At 54.4% G+C, this 9,929-nt stretch overlaps 1 protein-coding gene across 1 annotated transcript in view; it reads right to left on the bottom strand.

The window, feature by feature from the left end:
• Positions 1–3,681: 3,681 nt before the first annotated feature.
• The window catches only part of Radil (Rap associating with DIL domain), a 59,878-nt gene continuing 53,630 nt past the window's right edge, over positions 3,682–9,929 (bottom strand). Inside the window, exons 10-15 of the mRNA XM_036171858.1 lie at positions 7,574–7,724; positions 6,513–6,703; positions 5,625–5,976; positions 4,684–4,823; positions 4,262–4,401; positions 3,682–4,091 (exon numbers count right to left, since the gene is read on the bottom strand). Coding sequence (XP_036027751.1) covers positions 3,986–4,091; positions 4,262–4,401; positions 4,684–4,823; positions 5,625–5,976; positions 6,513–6,703; positions 7,574–7,724 — 1,080 coding nt within the window. The 3' untranslated portion in view covers positions 3,682–3,985. The remainder of the gene's footprint in view (positions 4,092–4,261; positions 4,402–4,683; positions 4,824–5,624; positions 5,977–6,512; positions 6,704–7,573; positions 7,725–9,929) is intronic.

The following is a 9,929-nucleotide window of genomic DNA, read 5'->3' as shown; positions in this document are numbered from 1 at the left end:
GTGTTTTCCTAGGTTGTTCTCTACCTAATTTAAATTTTTGTCCTTATATTTTATTTGGGAGGGTGTGTGTGTGTGTGTGTGTGTGTGTGTGTGTGTTACAGCAGAGCACGTGGTGGTCAGAGGACAGTTTTGAGTGAGTTCTATTGTAGGATCGTTCTCAGGTCGTCAGGCTCTGCTGAAGTATTCTTACCTGCTGAGCCATCTCACGAAACCACCTTTTTAAAAAACAATTTTTTATTGAAAAGTTATTTTCATACAATTTATTCTGATCAGTTTCCCCTCCCTTATCTCCTCCCACCTCCCTACCTTTCCAACACATCTTCTTTCTCTCTCCCTTAAGAAACTAAACAGGCAGCCTGGTGATGGCGCACACCTTTAATCCCATCACTCAGAAGGCAGAGGCAGGCAGATCTCTGAGTTCAAGGCCAGCCTGGTCTACAGAGTGAGATCCAGGACAGGCACCAAAACTACACAGAGAAACACTGTCTCGAAAAAAGAAGAGAGGAAGGGAGGGGGTGGGGAGGGAGGGAGGGAAGGAGGGAGGGAGGGAGAAAGGAAGAAAAGCAAGCAAATAAAAAGGATAAACCAAAAAAAAAAAAAAATCTCAGAAAGGAGACACACACACACACACACACACACACACACACACACACACACCAGCACTGGGGTCAGAGGCACACATCGTGCCTTTAGACAGGCGATGGGAATGTCTCCTTAGGTGTGGCAGCCAACACTTTGCCACCTGAGCTTTTTCTCCTATATTGTGCACTTTTGTTTTTATTAATGACAGACTAAGCATGACGGAGCCCACCATCCAGTATCAGAACTGCAGTATTGGCGACACCCCACCTCCCTGGGAGCCCCTGGTCCATGCACTCTGCTCCACTCTTTAGCCCTGAAGGCTGTCCTAAGTGAGTTGCTTGAAAAGCAGAATTCTTCCCGTGTCAGTAGGCATCCCTCGATAGGTTTCCTCACTTTGTTGTGAAGGTCATGCTGGCTCATTGCAGGCTTCTTGCTGGACTTCTTCCAGTAACGCTACTCTGCAGGAATGTGGAGCCCCCTATTCTGCTACCTAGCATGGGGCTTGTGACTGAAGGGACAGAGTGACGACCAAGACTTGTCCCTGCACCAGCTGCAGCCCGCCAGCTCAGTTCTGGGCTGAAAGCATTTCTTCTGGACAAAGCCGTGTGTTTTAAATGTCTTTTAAAAATACCTTTAGGGTGGGGGACTGAGGAGATGATGGTTCCGTGGTTAAGAGTGCCTATTGCTCTTGCAGAGGACCTGGATTGGGTTCCCAGCACCCACATGGCAGGTCACAACTGCATGGAACTCCGCTGCAGATCTAGCACCCTCTTCTAGCCCCAGTGAGCTCCTGAATGTGCACGGTACATGTTAGCTCATGCAAGCACACACATACACACTTTTTTTTACAACCTTGAAATATAGATTTAGGGGCCAGAAAGATGACAGTTCAGCAGCTAAATGATCCTATGCCGAGCCTGCAGACCCGAGTTGAAGCCCCAGGACCTATGTGGTGGAGAGAATGGACCCCCATAGATGTCCTCTGACCTCCAGGTGCACATCATGGCATGTATGCACACCTCACCAAGTCCACTGCAGGCACACCAAATAAATCAATAAAAACATAGTAAGGTTTTTTAAAAATATACTTTATCCGGCATCTTGGGCATCACCGAGTCGGGGCTGCCTATCCAAGCTGGGTGGGAATATGCAGCAATAGCAGCAGCTAGAGAGGACCTGCAGCAGACAGTGCAGCTCCTCATGGCAGCCAGGAGGGGGCAGCATGGAGAATCATGAGAGCAAGTAATAGGGCCAATGGAGAGTACTGCTACAAAGGGCCGTCCTCTCCACAAAGGTTCCTTTCCTGTGGAGTGTCTGCAGCTGACTGGGACCAACATGCCCCCACAGTCTCTATTCCTGATAAAAATGTGAGGACCTCGGGCTGGAGAGAGAGCTCAGTGGGTAAAGCCCCTGCCATACAAGCTTGTGTATCTGAGTTCAAATCCCCAGAACCTACACAAAGCTAGCTACAGTAGCACGTGTCTTCATGCTCACGCCCCTACAGTGAGACGGGAGGAACAGAGGGAATACAGGAGGCTCTCAGGTCACCCAGCCTGGTGCATACAGCAGCAAACCACAGAGAAAGAGATCCTGTCTGAAACAAGGGGGAAGGTGAGAGGTGACAACTGAGCTTGTCTCCTTATTTCAACACATGTGCTGTGTACATGCGTGTACACACACACACACACACACACACACACACACACACACACTCCCCAAACTCTTAAAAGATGAGGACCTGGCCAAGTTCTCCCACTAGCTCTGTGCACACACATGGAAAGAGCTGCTGACCCCACTGGAGATGTCGAGCAGGGCCAAGTTTGTTCACACCCAGTGTGGGCATGTGCCAGCTGCTATCCCGGTATTCCCAGACCCTGCTGGAGGAAGAGGCTGGCTTCCCAACAGTGTAAAGGGATGTGGGCCGGGGAAGAAAATCTTAAGTGTCCATGTTCACCTTCCTGCTTTGGTGACCAGCGACAAGTGGGAACAGCAGAAGAATCTGGGCAGGGAGGGAGGGCTCAAGGCTGGCTTAGGTCCAAGGAGACGCCAGCTCAATCACCCAGCCTTCTCCAGGCCTGTAGACCCCTTTCTTTGGAGAGATACTAAGCAGTGATTTAAAATGGAGACTGGCCCAGGGATCCCGCTGTAAGCCCAGAACTCGGGTGGCTGAACAAGGCTGCAGTGGGTTGGGAGCCACCCTGTACCATCTCCTCCACAGTAAGCGCCACACCAGCCTGGGCCCAGTCTCACAGAAAGGACCAAAAGACCAGACCACATGGGCTTGTGCTTTTTGTTTCCTGGCTGCAGAGGAGCTGCAGTCCTGAGGTAGAGGGCGGGTCAAATAATCCCTTCCATAGCCTAGCTCAGGGGAGCAGGCCTGTGATTCCAGCTGCCCAGGAGGCTGAGGCAGGAAGGTAGAAAGCTCACAGTCTGCTTGGGCTACAGAGCGAGGCCAAGCTGGGCAACTCAGTGAGACTGTTACAAAACAAAATATAAAAAGAGGGCTGGGGTGTGGCTCAGTGGTAGAGCAACTGCCTAGAATCCCCCAGTGAGGGGCTGGGGTGTGGCTCAGTGGTAGAGCCCCTGCCTAGAATCCCCCAGTGAGGGGCTGGGGTGTGACTCAGTGGAAGAGCCCCTGCCTAGAATCCCCCAGTGAGGGGCTGGGGTGTGGCTCAGTGGTAGAGCCCCTGCCTAGAATCCCCCAGTGAGGGGCTGGGGTGTGGCTCAGTGGCAGAGCCCCTGTCTAGAATCCCCCAGTGAGGGGTTGGGGTGTGGCTCAGTGGTAGAACCCCTGCCTAGAATCCCCCAGTGAGGGGCTGGGGTGTGGCTCAGTGTTAGAGCACCTGCCTAGAATCCCCCAGTGAGGAGCTGAGTTGTGTGTGGCTCAGTGGTAGGGCACCTGCCTAACACATCAAGAGCCCTGGGTCTAATCCCCAGAACCAGAAGCAGTGGGGAACTGTATCTGTCACAATCTATATTAGGGCCACTCAAGGCTTCACCTAAGCTGGCTGGGCAAGAAGGGTTGGTCACAAGAACCACTGGCTTCCCTCAGTGTACCCATGTGTACTGAACCACAATGCAGATCATGCATCCCCACTGTAAGAATACGAAAGATAGTTTATTGAGTCTCAATTCTCCATTAAAGTCTTTAAACATAAAAGCTCTGTAGCAAATGTCACAACTTAGTGTCATCTGTCATATAAATAAATATACACTAAGATGTACACTATCAACAGGTGTCCTCAACGTGAGGCCACAACATAGGGAAACAGTCAACTTTAAAACCCAGGATTGCCTGGACTGGGGAGTGAGGGTCTTGGGTGGCGGGAGCAGTGGGCAGGTGTTGGTGGCACCTGGTGAGGATACAGGAAGCAGGTGCTGGGGGCAAGGGTCCTTTAGTCTATTAGGAGGGGGGCTTGCGGAAGCGAATTTTCTTGGCTGTTTCCATGTCAGACTTGGCAACCAGAAATCTCATCTTCTTGCCTCCATGTCGGATCAGATCTACCGCCCTGAAATCAAGGAGAGAGTTGAAGACAACGCAGAAGAGCCAGCAGCAGCCTGGTCTCTGCCTCCCGCCCCTCCGCCCCTCCCCCCCTTCTCCCCTGGATGCGGGCCTGGCTTGCTGGTGTCCTCCCCCACCCCCACTGATCCTGTGGTGCAGGCCAGGCGTGGCACATACCTCATATAGCTGACATTCATCAGGCTGCTGCCATTCACTTCCAGGATTCGGTCCCCCAGTGACAACCGCCCATCAGATGCTGCGGGGCTCCCAGGAAGCAGGGTCTGTATGTAGAGTCCTGGGGCCCCCAGAGGTGTGTGCTGGGAAGAAGCAGGGGGCCTCAGGGTACTGTGCTGGTGCTTTCCCCAGTAAAGACCCTGTACTGCACAACCCACCCTGTGAACATGCTTGGAACTAGCCAGGTCACAAACTATGGTCCCTGTGTGTCCCACAAGGAAGCACTGGGCCCCGTCGGTGCTCTCAAAGGCGGGCCCATGAAACAATCCAGGCATTTCTCACTGGCCCTGACTATAGTCAGACTGGAGAGGAGGGGTTTATACAAGAGGGGAGGAGAGAGCTGAAGTCTAGGTAGGGGTCCTCACCATCCCATCAATCAGGCCCATGCCCAGCCCCGAGGGGCCTCGCTCGAGCTCCACCATGAACACATAGCAAAAGTCCTCCGTGCTGGAGCTGGGGCTGGAGGCTTCAGCAGGGGGTTCAGCCGCAGCAGGAACAGTGTCTCCTGTGTGGGCAGAGAAGAAGGGAGGGCAAGGGGCCAGTGGGCTTGGGGGCCAGCATTCATCCCCAGAGTCAGGACACCGGGGACTTCTGGGAGATACAGAGATGCCCCTCATGGCAGCATGGCAAGTGCTCCTGGAGCCCCAGGAGGACACCAGCTGGACAGAACATGACAGCAAGCCCGGGAAGGGACAGGCGACTCAACAGGACATTATCCTGAGGCCATGGACCTGTCTTATCAGGAGGCTGGCTTCCAGAGGCCATGGACCCAACGCCTATGGGCAGCCTAGCTTCCCACCTCTTCAATGCCCTACTCTCCTCCCCCGCCCCCACACCAGGATGCAACTGTAAGTCCATCCTCCCTGAGGCCTCCCCCATTGTGTCCAGACCCTGCTTCAGACTCCAGGCTAACAGGCCCACACTGAGGCCCTGTGCCTCTCTCTCAACAGAGCATGTGTCTGAGTGGGGAATCTCAGGACACGGCCTGAGCTAACAGTTCTGAGCTTCGGCTGCAGAACCTGAGCAGGCAGCCTGCCTTGTCCTGCTCCATCCAGTGTCCAATGCCAGGGAGCCTTCAGACTTGACGGAGCATCAAGGATAAAATGGTAAGAGTCCTCATGAGCCAGGTGGGCTCCACTGCACACACATATGCATCTGTATGTGCTCATACATAAGTGCACATGCACCCACCTGCCCATATTGTCCCAAACAGGTGCTAAGGAGCATGCTGATCAGCAGCTGATACAAGAGCCCAAGAAGACCCAAAGTAGGGTTTCTACCCAGTCATAAGCAGGCCAGGCCTCACCTTCTAGACCCACACCAGGAGGGCCACCTGGTCCGTTCCTCTGCCCCTCCAGGAGTGCTTTTCCACAGAGGCCGCTGGGCTCTGGCCAGGTGGGGCCTCCAGGCTCCAGGCCCAGTGGTGTGCTGGGAGGGGTGAGCAGGCAGGAGGAGTCGGTGTGCAGAGAGCCAGTCTGGGAGCCCCTGCGGTCCCCTCGGGTAGGCGGTCTTCCGGGGGGGCCCTGTGCCCAGGGAGCTCCAGTGACAGGAAGAGAGTGGGCAGGGACAGTTTCAACAGCTCCTCTGCCTGAGTCCCTCTTAGCCAGGGGGCAGCCATGGCCTTCCGGATGCCCCTCAGGAATGGTGTGGTACAGGCCCTAGAAAGAGAGGTGGGCAAAAGCTGAGGCCCTAGCCGGGCAGTGGTGGCGCATGCCTTTAATCCCAGCACTCGGGAGGCAGAGGCAGTAGGATCTCTGTGAGTTCGAGGCCAGCCTGGGCTACAGAGTGAGTTCCAGGAAAGGCGCAAAACTACACAGAGAAATTCTTTCTTGAAAAACAACAAACAAACAAACAAAAAGCTGAGGCCCTGAGAAGGGGACAGGCCAGGCACCTATGGTGCCTCCCTGTGAAGAATAGAGAAAACAGACAAGCCACCCTCACCCTAGAGGACATGGGTCCAGCCAGGCCATGCCAGGCACAAAGAATGAGTGAAGACATTTTCAAACCTTCACCTCAAATGGAGCCCCGAAATCTCTTGGTCATACCTACTGCGTCCCCCAGCCCACTCTAGAAGACCTGTGCCTGCTTCTACCCACAGTCAGCGAAGGCTGTCTCAGTTCAGTTCACAGCTACAAGCCACAGGCTGCTCTGAGTGACCCAGTCCCTCCCCACCAACATCCCTGCCCTACCCTACCTCGATGCCCTCTGGCCGGGCAGGCCCACTGTCAGGGCTGGCTTGGCCCTTTAGTCCCCACAGGAAGTAGCGGATGTAGAGCAGGTGCTGGTAAATGTTGTCCTCCAGGCAGTTGGCCTCCAGGTCCACTTGGAAGCCCTGGCTCGGCAGAACGATGGGGGGTGGGTTTTCATAGGACTCCAAGATGTTCTCTGCAGTGGAGAGAGTGGGGATGCTGGGACCTGGCCTCTCCTCCCTCCGTCTTAGGTTCCACCCACCACTGAGGGCATAAGACAGCAAGAGCTTGGCAGGATGAGTCCCAGCCTAGTCTCTGAATTCCGACGAGGCTGTAGAGACCGAGCAGAGCCTACACATACCTGTGTATCACTAGGACACACATACACATACACTGGGATGTTAATATGTGCAGGTCCTAGATGGGATGGAGGCAGGAACCTTTCTGGGATGCCAGCTCTGAGTTCCCAGCCCAGAGTTTGGTGCATGGGGTTGGGGGAGTGTTCTGATGCCAACCGGTAAATTGGGAGGGACCCAGTGGGACCAGGTGGAGCCAAGAGTGCTGTTTTGAGGTGTCCTCTGGGCCCAGGCTGGCCAGTGGTGGCCAGGTAACAGGAAGACAGTGGGAAGCCCTTACGCACACCACAGCCTACTGTTTACCAGCCTGCACTTTTTGTTTACACACTGTGAATGCACGTTTATGAAGGAAGATGTGTATAACTTACAGACTGAAATTCACACATACACATACATGTATGTACCTCTGCTGCTACACCAGGGCATGCCCATGTGCATGTGTGTGAACAGCACATGTGCTCACAGGAATGTCTCCAGAGGGTCTGAAACTCCACCTGCTGTTCAGGTCTTGATCAGCTGGGTGCCAGTTGGGCCCTAGTCTGAAGCCCTGAGACAGGGGCACAGCAGGACCCTGGGTGGAGGTGCCAGGTAGTAGGGGCTCCTGTGTGCCCACCTCAGTGGGCTGCTCCGGTGCTTTTCTGAGCTTGAGCTTGGCAGTCTCCCCACCACCCCCTACCTCTGCCCAAGGCTTGGCTGCTGGGAAGGCTCACCTGACTGGAAGGCCTCGGGGCTGTCTTGGGCTCCTGGCTCCCAGGCGCTCATAGGGCCCATGGCAGAGGCCAGCTGGTACTGAGTCAGCAGCCGGTGCAGCTGAGCAGGGTTCAGGGCAGGGAATGTGGCCCGCAGGGTGGCCCAGCTCATCTGGGGACAAGGAGCTCCGGTCAAAGACCTCCAGGAGCATGAGGCAATGCCTTGCCCCCAGACCCAGGGAGAGTCCCTCCTCCATCCCTCGGATGGTCCATCCGGCAGGGTACTAGGCCCTTCCCCTGGTCTTTTCACTCCAGGGGCAGGTGGGTGGGGCAGCGCAGACAGCAAGGAGGTCAGTGAGGGGATGCAGCAGAAGACGCCACCCTGGCCACCTTATCCACAGGGACCACAGAGTGAGACCCTCGCTCAAGAAACCCAGGGAGAATGGAAAGCAGGGAGCAAGGGAGAGGGGGAAATCACGGACGCCGTGTAACAGACAGAAAGGGGGGGAACACAGACGCTGTGTACCGTGTAACAGACAGAAAGGAGTGGAGGGGGCACGGATGCCATGTAACAAGACAGAAAGGGGGAAATACAGATGCCGTGTAACAGAAGGGGGGGCACGGATGCCGTGTAACAGACAGAAGGGGGGGGCACGGATGCCGTGTAACAGACAGAAGGGGGGGGCACGGATGCCGTGTAACAGACAGAAACAGCTTGTCTAGGCGCTCTCAGATCTGACTGAGCTCAGGGTGGGGAACGCTCTCTTAAGACAAAACAAAGTTACAATCAGGCATAGCGGTGCCCACTTGCAACCTCAGGTGCCCACTTGTAACCCAGGTGCCCACTTGTAACCCCAGGTGCCCACTTGTAACCCCAGGTGCCCACTTGTAACCCAGGTGCCCACTTGCAACCTCAGGTGCCCACTTGCAACCTCAGGTGCCCACTTGTAACCCCAGGACTCGCAGGAGGTGACACAGGAGGATCAGGAGTTCAAGCCAGCCTGGGCTACACAAGTCTGAAGCCAGTTCCAGGACAGCTGGGGCTACACAGAGAAACCCTGTCTTGAAAAACAAAACAAGTTTCCCTTCTCAACGCCCTATCTTGTATTATTCTGCTCCGGAGGCTCTGGATTGTCCCTGTCCCTTGGGGTCAGGATCAGGCCAGACTGCGGCCCCCCGCCACCTGCTTCTCTGGCTTTAGTTTTCCTGTCTTTTCTTCCTCCCTCTCCACGGCTTGATTTTCCTGCCAACAGCCACAGGCCTGGGGCCATCCAGAATCTATGCCCCAGGGACAGCCAGGGCCGCAGGCCTGTCAGATGAGGGACAGGAATTGACCCCAGGACCACATTCTTACTGGCAGCCCTCCACACACCCCTCCAGCCCCAGACTCACAGCGGGAGGGGCTGCTTCTTCTGGATGGCTCCCTCCCACTTCTGTGGTTTGTCCCCAGGCTGTCAGGGAGGAAACCAGCATGAATGGCATCTCCCTGGCTCCTCCCTGTGTTTGCACTCTGGTGTCTGGGCGGCACTTTGGGGCAGGTTCACTTTAACTTCCCACCCTGCCACTGGGCCTCTTTCTTCTGCTCCTGTAGTTTTGATCTACAAGAACTCTTGCTTGGTTTTGTTTATTCAAACGGAGTCCTAAACCAGCGAGATGGCTCATCCAGTAGAGGTGCCTGTCACCTGATGACCTGTCGTCACCTGATGACCTGGGTAGAAGCTCCAAGGCTCACATGGTGGGGAGAGAACCAACTCTTCAGTCGTCCTCTGTACATCTGCCTATACACACTCACACACAATAAACAAACAAACAAACAAACAAACAAACAAACAAACGTAATTAAAAATAATAATGGGCTGGGCGGAGGTGAAGCTCACCTTTAATCCCAGCACTTGGCAAGCAGAGACAGGCAGATCTCTGTGAGTTTGAGGCCAGCCTGGTCTACAGAGCGAGTTCCAGGACAGGCTCCAAGCTACAGAGAAATCCCGTCTCAAAAACAAAAACAGAAACAAAATTAATGGGGCTGGAGAGGTGCCTCAGCTGTTAACTGTGCTCACTGCTCTCCCAGAGGGTCCAAGTTCGGTTCCCAGTACCTACATCAGATGGCTCACAGCCAGCAGTAATTTCAGGTCCAGGAGAGCCAGCGCCCTCTTCTGTGGGCACCTACACACATGGCATTCACTCACCTATATAGACACATATACTAAATAAAAATGAGGCTTTACTAAACTGTTTTAAAAGGCCAGGATCCCTTTATGAAGCCAGGGCTGGCCTTGAACTCATGATCTTCCTGCCCTTGTCATTCTACAGATGCACTATTATTTATGAACACTGCTTTTTCTCTTATCTTCACGAGGATAAAAATAATCTCTTCCTT

This window comes from Onychomys torridus, chromosome 22, assembly GCF_903995425.1.
Source record: "Onychomys torridus chromosome 22, mOncTor1.1, whole genome shotgun sequence".
Taxonomy (NCBI): Eukaryota; Metazoa; Chordata; class Mammalia; order Rodentia; family Cricetidae; genus Onychomys; species Onychomys torridus.
This window is presented reverse-complemented; position numbering and strand designations above follow the sequence as displayed.